The following is a 23,393-nucleotide window of genomic DNA, read 5'->3' as shown; positions in this document are numbered from 1 at the left end:
CTTACGGTTATAGTTTGGGATACATTAACTAGATTTTTAATGTATCTAGTTAATTTTGTTTCTTAAATTAATGTATAATATCTTTGCTTCAACACTATGATACATTACAATTTTATCATACACAGTGTATCGTGTTCAAATATTAATTTTGATACTTGATATAAAATTTCTACTAAATGTATCATTTATCATGTATCTAGGTGTTTCTATGTATCGGATACACAACATTCTATTCTTGCATGAACAAATACACAATTTTTTAGACATGATACATAAATTCGAATTTACACTAATTGTATCTGATACGTAGCAACTACCAGATACATAAATAGTAATGTATTGATAAATCTATCAATCTCGGAAATAAAATTCAGAAAACGATTACAAAAAATTATAAAAGATATGAATGATCCATCAAAGGTATGGATCTCTTTAGAGTTTATGTTTGTTGTATCAATCCATAACGGATACATTGAAAATCCAAACTCTTGATTCTTCACCTCAACGATGTATCAAATCTCCAATTTTTTCCTCAACTCATCAATCTTTAATTCAGCTGCAATGGTTGATTTGAGATTCACAAATCAATATTTTGACCAACAATCATTTCATCACTTTTGTATCATTCATACCTCACCTCACTTTCTCAGATTTCGAAAGGATTTGCTTCAGATTCCGGAAGAAAATCCTCACTTTCTTAGATTCCGGAAGGATTTCCTTCTACTATATATCGGATTTTCAAGTTTTCCTCATCTCATCGATCTACTGCAATGGTGGATTTGAGATTCATAAAAGAAATTATTTGTCCAACAATTATTCTGTAACATCCGACAATTTGAAATAGCTAAGAAGAGGCTTGGAAGTTGAAAATTTTCATTTTTGGAAAGGATTTGAAAATCTGGAATTTGGCTAAGTGTGGAAATCAGTGAGTTTTTGGCCAACTTTGAGCAGTTGTAACTCCTAGATCAGGATGAGTTAGGAGTAGTTCCAGTTATGGTTGTGAAGCTTGTGGAATGATCTTTCCAATGCCACTGAGTTTGCTCGATTCCGAGTTCGTATGAGTGAGTTATGGCCATTGAAAGTCGGACAGTTGGCAGGGAATCCGTCCGGAAAATTAAGGGCATTTTAGTCTTTTCCCTAGCCAAGTCTTTTGGGATTATATTGTTGTATAGGGCTGATCTTTGGATCATTTTGTCCCATTTTTTAAAAGAGTAAAAGCTAGGGCTTGAGAAGAAGAAGAGAAGAAGGAGAAGGAGAAGAGGAGAAAGAGGAGATCAACAAGTTTCCGTCAAAGATCAACGTGGATTTTCGTAGGGGGTGATCCCTTTCAAGGTATGTGAGTTCTTTGTGTGGGCTGATCCTTTCCCCCACACACCAAGCTCATTTTATGATTTGAGAAAAGATGGGAATTGTTGTTGAAGTTGTTAGTCGTTGTTGATGTTGTTAGTTGTGTTGTTGAAGTTATTGTTGGTTGTGGGAAATGATTGGGTTGTGTTTTGAGTTGTAATCCATGGTATGTTGAGGGATATGATGATCCTTAGTGTTTGGGGTTGAAGCCCTTGAAGTAAGGATGGTTTAGAGTTGAAGAAAAATGGGAGAAAAGTCGAGTTTCTGGGCAAGGGGGTTGGCGCGTCGCGCCTGCCAGCGCGCCCCAAAAGGGGCTCTGAGGTTTCCCCCTTGGGGCGCCGCGCCTCTCAGAGCGCCAACAGGTGACCTCTGACCTTCGAGGGCTGGCGCTCCGCGCCTTGCAGAGCGCCAAGGACGCCAAGTTTCCCCCATTCTTCCATGTATTCTCATGCATATTCCTAGGTGTTATACCTATGTTCCCTAGTTGTTTCCAACACCCCAAAGTGTTTCTAAACATCCCGAACTCATCCAAATATGTGTGATAGTATACCTTGAATCCATAGTTCAATTCAAGACAAGTTAGTATCAAGTTAAAGAGAAGTTAGAGTCAAGTCAAGCCATGTTAAGAAGTAAGTTCAAGCAAGTCCTCCAAGCTTTTCAAGAGTCTTTATTGAACGTTTTAACTTCATTTTTAGACTCAAGTTTCAAGTCAAGTAAAGAGCTTAGAGTTTCAATCTAAGTAAAGAGTCTCAAGACTCAAGTTAAGTCAAGAGTGTAAGTTGAGTTCATTTCTCAAAAGCTATTAGGGAACTATGTGTTCCCAAAGAAGTTTCTAAATGTTTTTACATTTGAGTAAGAAAAGAACTATGATTCCAAAAGAGCCTTAGGGCTAGTTTTCAAGAAAAAGGAACATTGTTTCCAAGTGAGCCTTTGGGCTAGATTTTGAGTAATTATCTCATTTAAAAGAAAGATGTGTTTAAAACACTTATGAGCTAAAAGCATTTTGGGAATAGTATCGAGCACCGATTTGGGGACGCGAGTTCATATTAAACTCAACTCTCCATAAGAACCATGTAGCCAACATGAGAGTTAACGGGTCATACTTTTTAGATAAACCCGTAAAGATAAGCTAGTGGATCCACTTAGTAAAGTTAGCTTCCTATATCAAGACCAGGTATAGGATGGTCCTCAGGCAACGTGAGGTAAAACGTTGTATCATTAGCTTCCTATATCACTGCAAAGTATAGGATGGTCCTCGGGCAATGTGAGGTAAAACGTTGTATCACCACTCATATTCATAGTGGTGGTTTGTCGGTTAGAGAATCTCCCACAGTAGAAAGAGCATAGTTCCTCGAGGGTTCTGCTTAGTATGGATGGGGGTATGGGACTTCATTCATACATTACACAAGTAGACCTTGAGAGGAAACATGGTATTTTCATGATATTATAAATATGATTTTTACGTCATGTTTTAAGAGTTTTACAAGCTTTATATATTGCATGTGTCTTATTGCTTTATATATTGAGTTCAGTTATTCATGAGTTGAACAGAGCCAAGGTAAGTGTTCTCTTGTACTCTTTTCAAGCTTAAGTCGTGGTTTACCTTTCCAGCTCGCATACTCGTACATTCAATGTACTGATGCCAGTTGGCCTGCATCTTATGACGATGCAGATACAGGTACCCCAGATCAGCATCCTGCTCGTCGTTGATCCAGCTGAGCACTCCAGAGTCAGTGGTGAGCCTCCTTGCTTTCCAGATGACTCAATTATTTTGTGTACTTAGTTTTGTTCTATTAGGATGTTGCGGGATCTGTCCCAACATCCATCTCAGTATTTTAGAGGCTTCATAGACAGTCAGTCAGTTAGTATTGAGTCTCTCATCTATGTATATATGTAAATATTCTATTTTGAGACTCGATCTACCTTTTTGGCATGTTATGCATCAGTTGGTTGTTTTATAACCTTTCATTGCATTGAGTAGTATTGTTGAGTTAAGTTTCCGCTGAGTTAAGAAAGCTAGGCCAAGGGTTCGCCTGGGGCCAGCAATGGTCTCCGGGTGCCGGTCCCGCCCAGGGTGTAGGCTCGAGGCGTGACATATTCATTATGTATCTTATCAAATTTTCGGTAAATTTGAATCTGATTTGAATGATTATTCGATGAACATGATACGATGAATAGAGAGAAAAAAAATGAATTTTGAATTTGTTGATTCTGGAAGGATTTGCTTCTGATTGAATTGTTTGAAGCTAGGAGGATTTGGAAGAGAATTGAGAGAATAAAATTTGAATTTTGAATTAATTGGAGCAGTTACCATTTGAGAAAGATTGACAACAAATTGATTAGCGTGATTTGGGGAACTCACATTCAAAATTGATTACCTTCCTTTAAAAGTGTAACTGAATTTGTTTTAATGTATTGGAATTAATTGTATCCGACTTGTTTGCTATGTATCCGGATAACACTGATTTTGAGGGATTTTTGTAAATTGAAAAAGAGTAGGGATACAATATAATTTAGGTCTTTACACTATGGAATTTAGGTAAGTTATACAAAACAATACTTAATCAAATCAAAGTAGTTAAGAAGTTGTGGAAAAAAAATCCTTAATACAGAAAGGTTCCCAACACTGTATTTGGATAAGTCCTTATGTATTATTTCATAAAAATACAAGGTTTGGATAGATTGTATCGTCCCCTGTCATTATATAATATCACACACCAATATTTTGAATTATAAACCTATAAAAAAAATAAGATATGAGGTAGACTTACTATAAAAAGATGGAGTAAAATATAAGATAAGATCATTATTTAATTGTAAGTAAAAACAAAATGAGAAGAAATATTAAAGTAACATAAGATCACACTAAATCAATTATTACACAAAATGAGATTTTATTATCTAATAATAAATTTTAACGATACAATATAGTAAAATTTAAATAACATGATATTTAAATTAATATTTCATTATAATACAATGAATAACAACCGTCCAAACTAGGTGTTAATGCAGAAACTTTTTTAAAAAAAAAGTCATGGAAAAACTTGTCACCTTTCTTGTACTTTCCCATGAAATAAAATTCCACTCAATTTTAAGTACTAACAAATGATGAAGCAAGCTTTTTGCTCCGCTATAGTGACACTAGAAATTCCTCCATTGTTGTAGCGAGTTTAAATTTAGTTGAACTGAAGGTTTGGTTCTGCTCTGTAAATGGCGATTGACGATAACGAGAGTTGCGGAAGCCGAGCTATGGAGCCGTCGTCTCCGAAGCACAGCAGGTTGCAGAGGCAGAAACTTCAAGCTTTTAACGAAGTGTTGAGTCGATTACAGGATTTGAATCTCGAAGAAGCTCACCTCCCTGGCTTTGAAGACCAGCTTTGGCTTCACTTTAATCGCCTCCCCGCTCGGTTAATTTCCAAAACCCTATCTTTAGCTTGTTTGGGTGGTTGTTACCTGTTGTATTGTGTTCTTAGTTTAAATGCAATGTTTGTTTTGATGTTATTACACAATGTTTGTTTTGATTCTTACTTAATTTTCCACTCTTAGTTATAGATGAAAAGTCCCATTTTGTGTAACCATATGGTGTGATGAAGTTATTATTTTTTTTTTCCTCCTCATTTTGTCCTTATTTATTATTTAATAATCCTATTTTATCATTTGGTCTACCTTTTTAAAAGTAGCTCTACCTTGTATCGGTTTAAACTTTAAATTGTTCAGGTGTGATGTTATGTAACAATGCAAAATGATTCTATATATACAAACATTATATTCATCAAAATTTATTGTTTTACTTCTACTTGGGTGGTTTGATGCACTTGAGCCAAGGTTCTTTCGGAAACTCTCTACCTTCAACAAGGTAGTGGTAAGGTCTGCATACACTCTACCCTCCCCAGACCACTTAGTGGGATTTCACTTGGTATGTGGTTGTTGTTGTATTCATCAACATTCAAAAGAATACAATACATTATGAAACAACATGTAACAACCATCCAAATAGAGTCAGCGCATTTTGTTTAGTACTTTTTGCCTAAATTAGATAACTTCTCGTTTTAGAGTAATTTGTATTAAAAGAGAAATTATTTAATACTATAACAAAATGAGCTGGAATGAAGTGTAATGATTACAAAGGAGTATAATCGACCTAGTTTATGAAAATGAGCTTGATGATTAATCAATTTATATATATTTGAATTTGTATGGTTGAGTCGGAATCGTAGATTTTCTTTCGTCTAAATATCTGATTTTTGTGATCAAATGAGATTGTCTACTTGTAGTGGTGTATGGGGATGAATATGGTTGCATGCAGATATGCATTAGATGTGAATGTGGAAAGAGCAGAAGATGTGCTCATGCATAGGAGATTACTGCAACTAGCGAAGGATCCTGAGAATAGACCTGCTTTCGATGTTCGCCTTGTGCAGGTATATTTCCCTTGTTATCTTTTTCCTAATGGTTTTTGGTGCATATAATATGCACAAACTGTGAGCAACTAGAGCCCGTAAATTACAACAACAACAAAAGCTTGCTATTTGGTCTTAGCTACTAAGTTGGGTTCTTAATTCCACACATTTGGTGCTTAGCAGCAAAGGATCTATGATATGGTTCAAATAGATTCCAAAACGGAGGAATCTTCCAACGAGCTCTTTAGCCTTTTCTAAGCCATTCTTATTTCCTCCATCCGAATCCTGTGTGGTATTCTACCAACATAGGAGATGAAGAACTTTTCTGCACGATTATACAATTTGCACATTTAAATCATTTCAGTAGGTTCTCTTATTAAGATGAGTTCTTACTGATTGCACCTAAAGGCTAGATATTTAATTCATCCTTCTTACTCGCTGTCTTCCAAATAGAAATTGGGGGAGTGTACTTTCATGGACCACTACATGCTATCAATAAATTGTTTTTTATTTTGAATCCATCTGTCAGTTTCCTGCTTCATCTATGAACAATGATTGGGAAAATAGATCGTTATTATCAAGACATAATTTTACTTCTGAAATCGGATCTCCAATGTCCAATCCTTTACACTTGATATGGATTGTGTCCAATCAGTTGTTACTGCTAACAGTGCTCTTTAAAACAATGTACTCTCTTAAAAACGATAGTAGCTGTAATTGAAATTTGAAACGCCTGTTGGTGCATAACCCCATGAATTTCTCCAAATAATGGAACTTTAGTAGCTGCATTTGTACATCTTTGTATCTCATGTGGTAAGGTATATTAAGCTTCCCTTTTTCACTCTGAAAGAAAGAAGAATGCCTTGCTTTGCCTCCTTCCTTCTTCGCTAATTGAAGGCTAGACTCACACGTCTGCCTATGAAGATTATGGCTTCCTCCCTTGTTTGATTTAAAGTGGCTTATGTCGGTACTTATCCCATATTTTAGCTATGAGTTTTTTTAACACCTGTCTGGATTGTTGTTTTCCATTGTTTCATAATGTATCGTCTTACACGCATTGTATTTTACTACGTTGTGTTGTCAAAGTAATGCTTGGATAGAATGTGTCGTTTGTTGTTACCTTTTTCCAAAAAAAGAATGTGTTTTTTGTTGACATTTAATAACATTTTTCTTGTTTGGTTTGGCTGTATTGCACTGTACCATAACGGATAAGCTTACTAAATACTGTTAATTACCATAAATATTGGATTTATCAACAATTAAAATATAAAACTAGCAGGAAAAAGGAAAAATAGGTGATTACGTACAAGATAGTAAAGTGGCTTGTAGGAGGAGTATCTGTATAAAGTTGGAGGAATTGTATTACTGATGAGAGCAGGTTGTTAAAACTTATAATTTGATAGTATATGAAACAATCAATTTTTATTTTTAATTTTTTTGAAAAAAGATAACAAGAAACTATAAAGTGGTGAGAATGAGAACATGTATAGTGGTGAGAAGGAGGAGTATGAGGGTCTTACAATACAATGAAGGCAGAATAGGTTAATGGGTGGTGTGAGAAATGAAAAGTAAGGTAAAGAGTAAATGATGAAGGCGGAATGGAAAAGAAAAATAAGAAAACAATCCCACTACACCATTTAGTTACCTTTATCTCAACAACAACAAAAAAAAATCCCACCACACCTAATTGGTTGTTTCGTAAAATGGGTCTTTTCATTGTTACATAACAATAAATTTCACAATGTAATCAATAATACTATATTTAAAGTAACAATACAAGTATAAACAGGCAGCCCAAATAACCTGATAAAAGACTCTTTAACAGTCTACTCGAAAAAAGCTACGGTTGGTATCTTTGATCTGGTGTAGATGTCCGTAAATTTTAAGTCGAAAACATCATAGTTTGGTTAGACTTTTGTTTACAACTTTCTTATAGGTCCAGAAAGATTTTTTGGTGGTCCTAAGTTTCTTTAGGCTGATACCGTTAAGTTAGTCAATGTGTTAGAAGTCTTATATGGTTCTAAGATGCTTCTTAAGACCCAAGGAATTGAAGCTAGAAGTTAGAGCTTGTGGTTTTTAGGCTTGCAATGGAAAGAGGCTCTATGTAGGGTAAGAACAAGAGGCTTGTGAATAAGCAAAATGCATCCCTTTACTAGCTCTATATTAAAGACTCTGCAACTTTATTACGATAAGACTCTGTGAATAGGGTGTACTGCCTCAAAGGTTGGGAATGACACTTCTGTCCAGATCTATGATTGCTCTAAAATACAATAGATGAGATAAAGGAAAAGACCTCTTGATATATTGTCCATGGGAAGAGGAAGGGAACCAAAAGAAAAATAAGTTATTGATTAAATTGAAGAACTATCCCTATCAAAGTTCGATCACAAGAATAATGACATGCTAGAATGCGATCTCACCTAAAGATGTCATAATGCAGGTGCATCCCACCTACAATGGAATCTCATCCAACTCTGATGATGTAAATTCTGCAGTTAAAGAAGAATACCCATGGTATGTTCTTATTTAAGTGTTAAGGTTTGTCCTTTTTATGTTTGTTTATCTTTTTCAATTAGTTTTAGACTTGTGATTTTGCTTGTCCTTTCATCCTTGAGTTTTAATTTATCTTTTTGCCATCGTGTTTCTTCTTTGCCTCCACCTTCCAGCATCCATCCTCCTCCAACATTTGGTTCATCATCAAATCTACAGCCCTTTGAAATTGATGATAATAATGCTCATGTAAATGATGGAGAAAGTGATGCCAATTCTACTTCAGGGACAACCAGGTAATGCTTTCCATAACCTTGCCGTTGGTATATGGGGTAGTAAGACTTGCGATGCTAGTTTGGCTTCTTAACCTTTATATTCTTGTTGGTACGTCACAATTTCAGGTTAGCTATTTTATTTATGACATGCTTTCGCAGCTGTCAATATCTCACATATACATGCACAATTAGCCCTTTCTGGAATGCTAGACTAGGAATAGGAAAAGGATTGCAATGTAGTGCGTATAAATAGGGCTCAGTGTAATAATGTAGTTAACTCGTTTGAAAAATATTTTCCAAGTCTTTTATTTCTCCCATGGTATCAGAGCCATTGTTGTGCACTATACTAACGAATACTGGGAGAAATTCCATCATTGTGCAATTTCTGGTGACTACACACAACTATCTCTCTTTCCGTGGTGTTGTGCAAAAACCAACACCACACAAGGTTCATCAACTTCTGGCGTTAAAACCCTAGCCAGACATGCCCTCCTGCAGGAACCCTTTCATGCACCACCACACACCGCTTAAAGCTATGGTTTTGGCGAGCACATCTGTGAAACGCGCCGGCGCATATGGAAATTTCTCAACAACTTTTCGACTATAGCGATCTTCTGTAGTGCTCAGCTCACAGTTCAGACCTGATTTATTTCATTTACGACTATGTTTGATCACTTTCCTCGCGACAATATGTTTTTGGTGACTTTCTCAAGTTTCCCGACGACTTCAGCTTCTCGTTCTTGGTTTTGGGGGTACACCAGGTGGTTTAGACCTAAATTATAATTTCAGTATAACTTGTTTGCATATCAAAAGACTTTGAAAAGTGTTATTTCAAGTAGGTTGATTTCTCAGCTTTGCATTACAGAGCAAGTGAAATTTACCTATGTCAATCGAAGTTGTAAACATACGAATTGATTGTGTGGTAGTGGTAGACTTGTTTGGCGACAATTATGGTTGGTAGAGATGGAGGTTGAGAGATGACACACATTTTTGCTTATGTCGTCATAATCGTGGTGAGGATAAATAGAGAGGAAAGTAGGATGCCCCTGATCCTACAGCAAGTGAAATATTCATTTGCGAGATTATCATTAAGTTCACTTCTTCTAAAACTTTGATTCTTTTTTACAATTTTTTCTGATTGATGATTTTTTCCTGTATTCAAGCAGTATTCTATGTGCCATTGAATTTATGTAGGTCCATGCACGAGATTACTTTTTCAACGATTAACAAGCCAAAGTTGCTGACTCAGGTAGCTCTCCCTTGTGGCAATCTTTCTTGCTCCTTACATGGTACTTGCGCCTATACATTGTAACTGTGAGTTTTCATAAAACTGTCCTTGAATATATAGTGTAGATATTAGCATAAAATGTTCTGAAAATGAGCTAGGCATCTCTGAAATCTACTGTTTGCACATATATTGACAGAATTTAATCTGTTATTACTATCTTGATTTATGTATACTGATACAATATGTGATAAAAGTTAATTGTCTTAATAGTAATATTCAAATCATTTATGACATAATATCACTGCCTATTAGTATGATGTTGACTCAATTTCTTTCATTCTGGAGTGCCTTCATTGTAACACAAAAATGGGCTCTCTGTGCAGAACAAAAGTTATCTTTAAACTCAAGAAACCAGGATAAAGGTATCTCACTAACTGGAAGGTTTTGATACTTAAGTCCTTCTCTACCGCAATCTGATGTTTGTGCTATTGTAACTTCTTAACCTTCCTAAATGGTTGAAAGATGTATGTATGATGCAAGGCTGGGATCCCTTTTAAAATAGAAGATATCTATTAGAAATATTGAGATGATTTATATGCACAAACACCCTTTAGTTATCTTATTTGCTTTTCTATCTCAGGCTGTTTTTTTTTAATCATTGATTAATTAGTCCACATTAGAGTGTATTCTTTGTTAGTTATAATAGGTTAATCTGCAGAAACTCCCAGATATGTTTCAGTATTTGGAAATGCTTGCATGTTGTCTTTGATGTCATCCTGTTTCCTCTTAAAAATTGAAGCTCATCTTGGTTTTCCAGTTGACTTCTATAGTTTCTGAGATTGGTCTGAACATTGAGGAAGCTCATGTTTTTTCGACTGCCGATGGTTTCTCCTTAGATGTCTTTGTGGTTGATGGATGGCCATATGAGGTACAGTGTTGATGTTTCTTTGTATAGAGAACCAATTCTTGCTATCCATTTGAAAGGTCTATGTTTTATTCTTCAGTTTATACTTAGTTGACTAGCATAGTTGTTTTACACACTGAAATAATATGGAAGAGGATTACTTTGTAATTTCTGAAAGTAAGATATTGATTCTTCCTTCTTCCTACAAAGACATTTACATTTTGGGCCATTTCCTCCTGGATTGTTGTCGGTTCAGTGTTTGATTTGTTTTTCAATTAAGATTAGCTTGCAATTCTTTTCCAATGAGCTTCTGCTTTTATCTTTCTCATTATAGATTCATAGAAGTTCACTAAATATGGTTACATTCAATGTGGGAGTATATTATATCAGTGTTTCTTTTATGGATTAGGTAAATAATTCTATTTTTAATGGGAAGATCTCCCTGATACAAGTACAAGGTAGATTATCTACAAGTAAAATGATTCTACATTGAAGACCCTCGGTTTTCTATACAAACTGGGACCTCATGGGTGCACCAAAATGAAACTAGAATAGAGAGGCTATTCCTGAAATTGGCATAATCGTGCTCTATCCTTTCAAGCACTCTCCTAGTTCTTTCCTTTTACAGGATCCACATGAGTGCTAGTGGGGCCACATTCCAAACTCTCTGGTTTTCTTTCCGTCTCCTAAATTTCTAACTGGAGAGTGCATCCTTCACTGTTCTATCATTGCCCATCGTGGCCCGAACCATCTCTATATATCATACCACAAGCGAGTAGCCAACTAAAATGTAGAGGGAGGTGGTCCACATCTTCACCCCAACATTTACACCTGAAGTACCATCTGACATATGTATTCCACTTCTTTCTCAAATTCTTTGCTGTGAATATTGCTCCCATCGCTGCATACCTGCCAGCCAAGCAACAGAATACCCCTTTGTTGGTGCCCGTGGAATTCAGACAGTTAAAGTATGAAGAAAACCAGATTCCTCCCTCTCCAAGATCATTGATAATATGATTTTACTGAAAATGATCCATCTCTCTCCACCCGACACCTTCATGAGTCCTGTAGATATACTTTTCTTGTAAAGCATTTCACAATCAGGCCTTGACAACTTTTCAATGTCGAGAACTCCTCTTGACCCTTACCTCCCGTGTACTCCCCCTTCTTGTAACATTCAGATTTATTGTATTGTCATTCCTTTTGGCTTGATATACTATAAATGCTTGGGAATGTGCCCCAAAGTTCTTTTTTCACACCACCTATTACTCCAAAAGCTGAATCTGCTTCCTCTTCCACCTTGAAGGTTATGCTGCCGATGATGTTATCCCGCCCTCTCATAATATTTCTAACTCGAAAGGAGGTGCGATATTTTTAGTCCTCCACTCCCTTTCAACAACTCCATACTTTTCCTCTATCCCTCTCGATAAATCATGTTCCCTAATCTTGAATCTCCATAGCCATTTCCGTAATAGGGCTTTGTTGACAATTCAAAGATCTTGCACCCAAGATCACTCCATCTTTTTGTGTGGAGAACAAACATCCTCTCAACTGACTTGGTGGAACTTCCTAATCCTGTTTGCTGAATCCCATAAAAAGTTGTTTGGAGTGTTTCCAATTTAGCTTTGTGATACTTGCCAGTGCGTGAAGCAATTACATTAAGTATGTATGGATGCTAGACAGAGTGTTTTTAATTAATAATACATCCTCCCCCCTTAACATATACAGTTTTTGCTATCTTGGTAACTTTTTCTCAACTCTCTCGATCACTGGGTTTCATGTTCCCTGATTTTTGTGGAAGCGCCCAAGGGTAAGCCGAGATAAGTAGTTTTCATAGCTCCAACCGTGCAATTAAGCACCGTCAATATAGTTTACTCCACTATTGGAATTATATCATACTTCTTGAGTTTGATCTTGATGCAGAACACAGCTTGGAACCGTATAAGAATTTGTCTAAGGACTAAGATACAAAATATTGAAGTGTCCTCTCCGAGCAATAGACGTGAAACCCTCACTGTACCTTTCTCACCTATCGCTGCAAAGAAACCCCTCAAATAACCAAGTCTTTGTTCTCTTCCTACAATCGCAACGTTTAATGATTATGTTTCCGCCTTTTGTTTTAGCGGTGCTATATAATTCATACTTTTGCTTTTAATATATAATTACAGGAAACAGGATTGCTGAAGGGTGAGCTGCAAAAGGGAATAATGAGGAGCAAGGTAGGTATTCTTATCACTGCTTGATATGCGAATGAGTGTCACTCAATTTTTTTTTCTATTTGCTTAGCTCATGCATTTTAGAAAAGGGAAGGGAACTTCTCACCCCAAGGTAGGTGGAAAACTACCGGTTTTTAGAGCATATCAGTAGTTTGAAACTAAAAAAAAGGTTTATGGATATTGGAATGACAAGTGGTTACGGTTGAGGAAGCCGGAAAGCGGAGAAATTCGGGAACCATCGGTAACCTTTTGAATCAATTATCTGCTTCGTGTCAATGTCTTTTCTTTTGCAATATCAAGGTGTTGGTCCCATGTTGTTTCTTACTTTATATATCTAGTGCATCCTCTAGAGAACTCCTGTAACAAGTTGATTTTCAATCTATGTTGTCATGAATGGACTAGTCATAATAGCAATAATTTGAATTTGGCATGTCTGTTGAGTGTCCACATTGGTGTAGGAAATTTGTTTAAGTCTCCTAATATGGCCTTGGACAATCAATTCTCATCTCATGAGCTATAGCTTTTAGGGTTGAGTTAGATCCAAGGTCTTAACAATGTCTGCTGGGAAGAGTTTCATGCTTGTTTATTTGATTTGTAGTCTGAAAACCATTGGAAGTTAATAATAATAAGAAGAAATGTATAATTGTCGAAAAAAATAAATAAGAAGAAGAAATGTATGACTTGTGAACATAAGGTCTCTGCTACTTTCTGTCATTCTTACTTTAGTAAAGTGAGGAGTCTTGCTTACTCCTTAGGAAGGTTTCCCTTGATTTAGGACAAAGGTATAGGGTGATCTCCAGTAGAGTAATCCTACAGTTACTTTGTTGCTAACTGTCCTCAAATCGATTTCAGGTTTCCAGTCCCGGGTAGAGCCACAAATTAATGTAAACTAAATCATGGCGTACCCAATTTTTTTTTAATGTAAACTGGACTTATTCTGCTTGTATGTATTAATGGGAGGACATAGAAGGACTATAATTTCTCACACATCATATTAGATAAGATATATCTTGACAGTAATTCTCTTAAAGAACATATAATCTTTGACGTATTTGTTACTTGAAAGCATGGGCCTACATCAATTAGGTTTCTCTGACCAGCATGGCTTTTTCATTTTTCCATTTTATGGTTGTCTATTGAACATCCTATCGAAAAAGTCTGTCTATAGAACTCTCTTTAGGTAGTTATGTGCAATATGCATTTGGTTTTGGTTATGAGAATGATAAAAAAGATATAACACATCTTTATAAATGCAAAAACATGTTTGGTAGCCTGGGTCTACACACACTTGCCATATTCGGTCTATAGTGATAGTCCTCTGTGATGTTTTTCATAATTTTCCACTCCCTGTTTCTCTCCTTTTTCTTGTAAGATGGCGTCAAAACAATTTCCTAGAACTAAAGGGTGATGAATTACCAATTAATAAGATAACAAAAGGTGATGAAATTCTCTATTACTTTTCTCAGCACGCTTTTTCTCTGTAATTGTGTACTCACCGTGGGGTTTTATAATGGACATTCTATTGGTGTCAAACTTGTGATCTTCCGGTGATGTTATTTCAGGAGCAACCACGACATTCCTTGGTTGCTAAGAACGGGCAAGGTCAAACAATATCTGAATCAGTTTCTAACTGTGTTAAAATACCTACTGATGGAACTGACGACTGGGAAATCGATCTTCGTTTGTTGAAGTTGGAAAACAGAGTTGCTTCTGGATCATCTGAAGATCTGTATGATCTAATAATCTATTTCTGATTTCTAGTTGGGTTGTAGTCGGTGGATTTACACTCTCTTTCAGGTATAAAGGCACGTATTGTTGCCAGGAAGTAGCTATAAAAGTTCTGAAGCCAGAACAGTTGAATATGGATATATTAAAAGAGTTCTCACAAGAGGTCTTCATAATGAGGTATGTCAGTCATGTTCATGTTCATTAATTTAGCAGCTCTTTAGGATTTACAACTAAATTGTGTTTCATTCAATGAGCAGCTCTTTAGGATTTACAACTTTGTGTTCATTCATGTGGAATGTGACTCTGTCCATGATTTACAGACCAATCGAGACCAGATTGTTTTAATGCTTCTTGGGATTTTGGCTTCTCTATATGAAAAAATTATTATGTACCAGTAGAGAATGTTCTTATATTTCTCACTTATTGGTCCCAATTGATGTTCTGTTTATAAGTGTCAACTTATCTGATACCTGGAGTAGAATTAAAAGATGGTTGAATATTTCTTCAGAAAATAAGATTTTAATTTTAAACCTTTTTCATAAAAAGTAGAACAAAATAGTACATTCAACTAACGACTATGAAAAGTGAAATAGAACATCCAATTTGGGATGTAGGGGGTAACATTTTTTAGCTTTAGTACTTGAATTGGTGATCTCTTTACATGCATGAACATGGGAACTAGGTGTGCCATGACTCTTTCTGTAATTGGCATTTGTCTGTTCACAGTAACAAACATCATACACAAAGTGAACGATAAAGCTTTCATGAAATTCTAGCATTTTCCAAAACTTGATCTCATCTGAAAAAAGGTCTGGTTAGATAAAAGATTCTCTGGCAATTGACAACTCATCTTTCTAGATTAAGTCACCAATCGCAAACCTTCTTTGCATATGACAGTCAATTCGTCATGGACATAATTAAACCTCCCTTTGGCCCGAGGAATAATGACAAACTGTACTCGTGGATTTGAATTTCCAGTATCTAAGTTATAATTTTTTCGTTACATTTTCTTTTCTTTGTTAACTCCTATTGTAGGAAAATTCGGCACAAAAATGTTGTTCAATTTATAGGAGCATGCAGGCAACCTCCAAACCTATGCATCGTGACTGGTAATTCTGAGATTTCAATCTGCTAAGCTTGAAGTATATGCTATTTAGTATTGGAGAAATGCTGGGTCTGTGTTGATTTTTGTTAATTGTTCATCAATAGATCTAGATTTTCATTATGTTACTGACTGGTGTGGTGCATCTGTTGAATTTGCCGAAATTTTGAACCATATCTCTTAGCTACTGATACCATATTCCACTGTAGTCAAAGGCGCGCTTAAGCCCTGAAGCGAGGCTCAAAACGTGTTGAGCGCTTCGCCTCGCTTTATGTGCGCTTCAGTGTCATCATCAAGGTTCTAAGGCAAACTTTTCCTTGCCAATGAGCCTCTTCTGAAGAAGTGACACTAAATAATTGATATTTCACTTTATCACAATTTTTTTTTTCAATTTATTTGGTCATATATTTGTCATTCATGTTTATAATTATTAGTCTTGGACTAAACATATATGTTCGTATTTTTTCTCCCTTTACGCCTTTTTTCATTAAAGCACACGCTTTATTTGTGCTGTGCACTTAAATCCCCCACGGACCTTAGAGCTTTTTTGCGCTTTTCGCCTTTGATAACACTGCCACATTCCATCACATATTATTTCGAGACCTATGGGTATCTGTCCGTCTCCATCATATTAATTAAAAGCTTCATTTTGATTACTCTTGATCAGAGTTCATGTCGAGAGGAAGTATTTACAACTTTCTGCACAAACAAAAAGGTGCCTTTAAGCTCCCTACTCTCCTCAAGGTTGCAGCTGATGTCTCTAAGGGAATGAATTATCTGCACCAGAATAACATAATTCATCGGGATCTGAAGACTGCCAATCTTCTAATGGATGAACATGGAGTAAGTCAGAGATGTATCTATAGAATATGAGAAAGGGTGGTCATGTAGTTTTAATGTGTTCATTTTGAAGTTTGGATATCATTTCACTGCTTACTAAGTTATTCAGATTATTCTATCCCATTGTTGGGAACTATTAAAAAAGGAAAGATGGTGGGCTTATCAAGGTTAGAACTTCAATGGCATTAGAGAATATGGAGAAAAACTTTCTTGTATAATTAGGCTATCCTGGAGTATTGAAGCAAAAATGGGAAATGCTATCTTATGATAATTACATCAACTTTTTGAAGTGCATAGATACCTCAATATGGGATTCATATCCTCAAATGCCTTACTGACGAAGATGATGAATTAATTCAGAAACTGAGTCTAACTTGGTCGGTAGTTATTGTTGTTGGTGAAACAAGAGTTGTTAATAGACTACAAGACAAACTCTTAAGGACAAAGAATAATCAAGCAAGATCTAAATGTCAAATCACATGCATTTTACTATTAACAGAATGTGAGCTTGATCAATAGATAACTCAAATTACGTCATGATTAAAAAAAAGGTGCAAATGTTGCACTCCCAAAACTACCAAATTGTACTGATATTCTTGTTAAATGTCTTTTTTACTCGTCCCTGCATTTGAAGGAAAGAAAACAATAAATTTTCCTTAAATCATCCCTATGCTCTTTCAACTTGGTGCTGGCCCGAGTTGTCTGGCAATGATCCTCTTCCATTCAAAGGATATTCCCCCTTTTCTTAAACTGTGTATTCTCCTTGATTCTTAGATGCATTTCTCTCCTGTATAGGCTGTTAAGGTTGGCGATTTTGGGGTTGCCAGAGTGCAAGCTCAAACTGGGGTGATGACTGCAGAAACTGGAACATATAGATGGATGGCTCCTGAGGTATGCAAGATGTAAAATTCATATTTTTCCCAGCACTTGTTGCAATATTTAGAATTCTGTTTGAAGTCATGATTCTGATATTTGTAATTTTCTTGTTCACATTATGCGTGATTTCTCTACCAAAATTTCTTTTTTATCACATGCTTACATTTTGTTGTCCCCCCAAAAGAATGAAGTTCATGTGAGATTAGAATTTAGACAGGTTTGTGATGCCTAAATGCAAACAATTTTTAGTCTTACAAAAGAATGACATTGACGTAATAGATGATGATGTGACACATAAAATTAAGTAGGATAGCTGTAGGAAGTGGTAATTGTAAGGAAATTAACCGTGTCTTGTTTTTGTACAACTTTATTATTTATTAAATGGTAAATTTTTGGTACAAAATATTATAAAGATAGCGTTTAAGTAGGGGAAATATAGATAGATAGTATTGATGTACTATACTATGATGATTAAAAATGTTAAACAGAACGAGGTAGATCCAAAGTTACATAGAGAAAGATAGTCTCAAAAGAGTTCAAATCTATCAAGATTCATGGGGATTTAGCTAATGACATACCAGAATCAGAATGAAAGCTGAAGATACAGATATGAGAGGTCAATTAGATAGGATTTATGCCTCTAATTGATTTCTTAGACTTACATTAGGTCTTGTGTTAATCGGGAACATTTTCATTATGGTTAGAGATGATATGTACATCAATATTTCAATGAGTATGAGTTTTAGAAATATCACCAGTTTTAGAAACATCTAAAACTAGAGTTGTTGGTGGTTGAATATTAGAATAAAATGTATCCAAATAGGGTAGAAAGGATAGATTATTAATAAAACTGACCCCAACTAGTTGGGGACTGGAGTTGATTGATTGATTGATTGATCGACTTAATGAAACGTTTCTCCTTCATGCTGTCACTTTCAACAACGTTTTACTGAGTTCTTAGGTCACTTTCAATTACGTTTTATATCTTCCCACTCCACCATTATATTTCAGCAATGTTGAAGCCTATTTTGTGCTTAACCATTTGTTAGCAACGTAGTTTACTTCCTCCTTATTTATCAAAAAATAAAAAGGCTTACTTCAACCTAAAATGGTTTCTCTTTGTTGAAAGGTAATCGAACACAGACCATATGATCACAAGGCCGATGTTTTCAGCTTTGGTATAGTGCTGTGGGAACTTCTGAGTGGAGAAGTAAGTTTTACTGCTACTCAATGTCACCTAGTATTTCTTTATTACCCAGTCTTATGTCATGTCTACAACAAGCCAGATACCATATGCACACTTAACACCTTTACAAGCAGCAATAGGCGTTGTGCAACAGGTAATATGCCTGTTATTGTCATTGTGAATTTAGTGAAATCTTCTCTTGTTGAGCTACCGTTCCTCATTAGAATGATATTTATCAGGATCTACGGCCAAGAATTCCGGAACATGCTCATCCAAAGCTTGTGGAACTTGTTGAGAAATGTTGGCAGCAAGATCCCACTCAAAGACCTGATTTTTCAGAGATTTTGGATATTCTCAAGCGTCTAACCAAAGAGGTATGATATTTACATCAGTAATCTTGGTTCTGTTGAAGTTAATTTTTTCAGCTTAGTTTTACATGCTACAAAAACAGGTTGGGCATGACGGAGAGGGCAAGTCAATTGGTGGCTTTTTGCCGGCTCGTAAAAAGGCCCATTACTGACATCTGGATGCAGGGGTTTCAGGATCTGTCACAATGTATAGAGTTTGAGATGTCCAAGGTTGATCTAATTTAACTTTTGAAAATCATGAGCTCTATTGAATTTCTGCTTAGCATGTTTTCTTTCTTTCCTTCATATTCTAAGTGCACAACAGTAAGGAAATTTTTGGAAAGTTTGTAAGGATACTTTTGAATGCGCCGAAGTTCTAATTGCTAACCTTTTTCTCTATTTTGCTTATTCAGAGTTAGAAACTCGTCTCAAGGTGTCGTGAGACTATTGCCATGGCCCATGGAAGTACAATTTCTCTTCTATTTAGTTAAATCAACCAGGCTTTAACGTAAATGCTGTTATTCTATTTAGTATGTCAAAAATGTCTTCTTAGATTAAGAAGGGCAGACAAATTTAGTTAACTATATGGTTAGTGTAAAACTGACTACCATTTTCTTTATGAGCTGTCTATCTGGTTAACACAGCTAAGGGAATTAACCACTTTGAAATGATTGATGTTATACAAAAGATCACCAGTAAAAGGGAATTTGTGCTTGATTGTAACTATAACGACAAGTTACAGATTGATAGAAGCATCTCTATGTACGTATATGGTTTGAGAGTGGGGTTTTATAATTTATGTCGTGTTCATTACCTAAGAGAAAGCTCATGATAGAGTGCTATCGAAAGCATTTAAGATAAGTAGAAGTGAGCTAGAACATAGTTTTGAAATTATTTTTAGTTTCTTAGTAACTTTCTTCATTTAACCTATCTATTGCTTTAGCCTAACATATCCACAAGATGAATATTGCAAAGATAGATAGATATATGGTAGTAAAAAATTAAATAAAACTAAAGTGAAGATATAAGTAGAACGTATTAAGGATAAAATGAGAAAAGGTAATTTGAAATTGTTTGGTCATCCTTGCATCAATCTACTAAAATGAGAAAAGGTAATTTGAAATTGTTTGATCATCCTTACATCAATCTACTACTAAATCAGTCCGTGGATGTAAAACTATAATGTAAGTGTTATATGGGATGAGGTTGAAACAAACTCGATTTCCAATACAAACACTAATATATATTATTCATTTATTTACCACATCTAGCCTTATAGGCCCTTATGAAGTCATCATGGTTCACAACAAAGATAAACTTACCTAAATTAGATGAGAAAAAATTATCTCGAAAGACCTAAAAAGCTTGTTGAATCAACATTAGATTCAGCTTAAGATAACAAAAATATTAGACTAGGTATTGTAAGGCTCTACCCAGAAGGGAAGCCCTTTCAAAAATTCTCAATGGCCAAGGCAGAAGCCATAGGCCAAAGAGGGGGTTTGGAAATAGTTTTCAACCAGCAATAGACGCGCCTCGGTTAGAACCTCACTAGCTGCGTCATTGCCCCAAGCGCAAAGATAAATTTACTAAGCTATTGCGATTGAATTTTGTAGTCTACATTTAAGGACTCCGTGCGTCCACATTATCGATGTGGGATAATAATAATAATAATAATAATGGCCTAGTCTCATTCGAGGTAATGGTTTAGTTGGATTATAGTACTTTATTATTAATAATCAAACCTAAATTCTGAAAAAGTGAAACTGAAACGATATTGGTTTATCACATGAAGGCTCTTGAGGAACTAAACATACATATTCTTCAAAAAATATTACTCTACTTATTGATTTTTACTTTGTAAAATGGATAGATAGTTCCTTCTTTTGGCACAATGTTTTAACATTCTGGATTTAGGGGTGTAAAATATGAAATTGTGCATGTTAAAATAAGTTGAGTTAATAAATTAAACAAAAATTATGTAATCACCCAACTTGAGATAACATAATCCCTACCATTTGAATTAATTGTAAAAAAAATCCCCTTTTTTCTTCTCTTTGTCTTAACATTCGTTATCTCACTCCACCTCTATCAGATACATTACAATTTTCTTTGTGTACAATGTATCTAGTACAAATGTTGTATGAATCTAGGTTAAAGTTATGTATTTGATACAAATCTCATGTATCGTTTGCTCTGTATCAAACGAATGAGTAATGTATTTGCGAGTTTTGGAAAATTTAGGATATTGTAATTTGGAAAACTTTCAGGATAGAATACAATCAGTGCCCAAACTGTTGGAATTTCTGTACTTTATACATAAATAAATGGATTATTGATCCATCCAAAAATTACTTGATTGAAATGAATTAGATTAAATTGAACAAAATATGGAAACTTATACCTATACTTTTATTTCATTTATCATAAATTCTATTTATTTATTTATTTATTTTTACTTTTCATTTTTTCATTAAGTCAATTAGAGTTGTCAGTATGGGTTGGTCCACCCAATTCAGGCTAATCCATACAGGCTTTGCAATTTGACGGGTCAGGCCGGGCTAGCCCATTTTTTATGTGGGCCAGAAAATGATCAGCCCAGCCCACAAGTGTGTGGGCTACGGGCTTTGCCAGGCCAACCCTCTTTTCTTAAAAGTATATTTTTTATAATTTTTTAAATTAAAGTATAATTTAAAAATATTATCATAAATATCGACTAGTGTTACTACTTGTTAATCAAATACACAAATAAAAATCTATATAATATTTAGGGATAAGGGTCTGAAAAATACTCCAACTTTGGTCGAATTTGTTGTTGCGATACTAAACTTTCATGAAGACCTATTACCTCCCTAGACCATTTAATACCGTATTTTAAACATATATATTTGCCCACATGGACATAAAAAATAATGCAAAATTATAAATAGTAATGTGTCCACGTGGGCACATATATACCTTTAAAATACACTATTAAATAGTTCAAGGGGTAAAAAATACGATATTAAATAGTCTAGGGAGGTAATAGGTCATCATGAAAGTTTAGTATCGCAACAACAAATTCGACCAAAGTTGGGGTTTTTTTCAGACCCTTATCCCTAATATTTATTAAGTTTGATTTCAAGTAAAACATAAATAGCTAAATAGAAATATTAACCTAATTGTTTTCCAATGATCATAATAAAACACAAAAACTATGATAATATTCCATGGGTTATGGCCTATGTAGTGATTCGCTAGAAATTTTAGGAATTTTATTTTATGTAGTACATATTTTATAAACATAATTTGGAAACTTACATACATATACTAATATTGAAAAAGTATTTACCATTTATAGCAATAATATTTTTTTCACTTGATCACTTTTAATACATTTATATTACAGACAACAATTTATAGAACACATATAATACAAGTTTTATTCATTGATAATATATTTATCACACATCTTAATACACTTATAATACAATGTGTCAAATTCTTACCAAACAAGCATAATATATTTTAAAAAAACAGTTATAATACATATATATTGCATACATAATTCATTTTTAATACATATTACATATTTAACATAGTATTGCTATGCATTGCTATAAATGGTAATAAATAAAATGCATCGCTAAAATCAATAATTATTTATTAAAAAGTATCGATCCATGTAATTTTTCCAACATAATTTGTATTTAAAATTGTAATATTTCAAACTTTAAACAAATTCTGAGTGTAGACTCCTGTTATTTTTAATACTCTATTTTATTTTTATTTTTTAATTAATTTTTATTTGACCCACGGGCCTACCCTATCCATATTTCTCAAGCTCCACAAATCGACAGACTTATTCAGGTCGGGCTAAACAACCCTTTTCTTAAATGAGCTCCAAAATCATAGCTCAACCTTATCAAATCACGGCTTAGACCAGATTGACCCAACGGATCTAGCCCATATTGACAGCTCTAAAGTCAATAGAGGTTTAGTAATACAGAGGTCAATAGAATCAATCAAATTATGTAGCAATTTTCTTATGTACCAATAACAACACATTGTACCACATTTCATAAATGACGGATTATATATTACTACTCTTAACACGATTTTCTAGTTTTCAATAAATAGCATTAGATTTTTATTAATACCTAAAAAATTAATAAATGAATTAAAATGAAAAATGAAAAACATTTTTTAAAAAAAATTCTAACGTATTTAATTACTAATATAATTTCCATAAATACAATATTTTATAACTTACATTCTCTAATTTTTTCATAGTCAGTTGGTCAAAAAGATCTCTCTACCTAAAATATCTCTCTAGAATATCTTCTCTTCCTAATTTTCTTCCATAATTCAAGCAAAAATAATTGTTCCTAATCTTCTTCTTAAAAAGTCTCTCTTCTTCCTAAAATATCTCCCCTCGATATTCTCAAACAATTTTCTCCCTTAAATATATTCAC

The 23,393-nt window shown here is 34.6% G+C and overlaps 1 protein-coding gene and 1 non-coding gene across 4 annotated transcripts; one reads left to right on the top strand and one right to left on the bottom strand.

Annotated features, from left to right (window-relative positions):
- Positions 1–4,474: 4,474 nt before the first annotated feature.
- LOC125825257 (serine/threonine-protein kinase STY17-like) lies at positions 4,475–18,975 on the top strand. Of its 3 annotated transcripts, none has more exons than XM_049504606.1 (15): positions 4,475–4,757; positions 5,657–5,771; positions 8,191–8,264; positions 8,417–8,536; positions 9,710–9,764; positions 10,561–10,671; positions 12,816–12,866; positions 14,426–14,592; positions 14,661–14,768; positions 15,627–15,700; positions 16,361–16,536; positions 17,329–17,424; positions 18,539–18,619; positions 18,696–18,749; positions 18,835–18,975. In XM_049504606.1, exons 1-15 carry the CDS (start codon positions 4,561–4,563, stop codon positions 18,973–18,975), a joined length of 1,620 nt encoding a protein of 539 aa, XP_049360563.1. In that variant the 5' UTR covers positions 4,475–4,560. The 3 variants fall into 3 exon arrangements, 2 of the variants coding, with proteins under 2 accessions (XP_049360563.1, XP_049360564.1); XM_049504607.1 differs by having other exon boundaries at positions 4,613–4,757; positions 5,625–5,771; XR_007442840.1 differs by lacking the exon at positions 18,835–18,975 and having other exon boundaries at positions 4,520–4,757; positions 17,329–17,435; positions 18,696–18,722.
- A 1,392-nt stretch (positions 18,976–20,367) lies between these two features.
- Positions 20,368–20,521, bottom strand: LOC125825288 (U4 spliceosomal RNA). The gene has a single exon (XR_007442842.1). It is a non-coding gene; the product is annotated as a U4 spliceosomal RNA (small nuclear RNA).
- Between the last annotated feature and the right edge of the window lie 2,872 nt (positions 20,522–23,393).

The sequence above is a fragment of the Solanum verrucosum genome, unplaced genomic scaffold (genome assembly GCF_900185275.1).
Source record: "Solanum verrucosum unplaced genomic scaffold, falcon-dt-bn FXZP01000113.1, whole genome shotgun sequence".
Classification (NCBI taxonomy): domain Eukaryota; kingdom Viridiplantae; phylum Streptophyta; class Magnoliopsida; order Solanales; family Solanaceae; genus Solanum; species Solanum verrucosum.
This window is presented reverse-complemented; position numbering and strand designations above follow the sequence as displayed.

Coding starts and splice junctions, on each gene's coding strand:
- LOC125825257 (XM_049504606.1), top strand. CDS start 4,561: ATGGCGATTGACGATAACGAGAGTTGCGGAAGCCGAGCTATGGAGCCG. Junction 8,265..8,416: donor GTTAAAGAAGAATACCCATG/GTATGTTCTTAT, acceptor TCCACCTTCCAG/CATCCATCCTCCTCCAACAT. Junction 15,701..16,360: donor AAACCTATGCATCGTGACTG/GTAATTCTGAGA, acceptor ACTCTTGATCAG/AGTTCATGTCGAGAGGAAGT.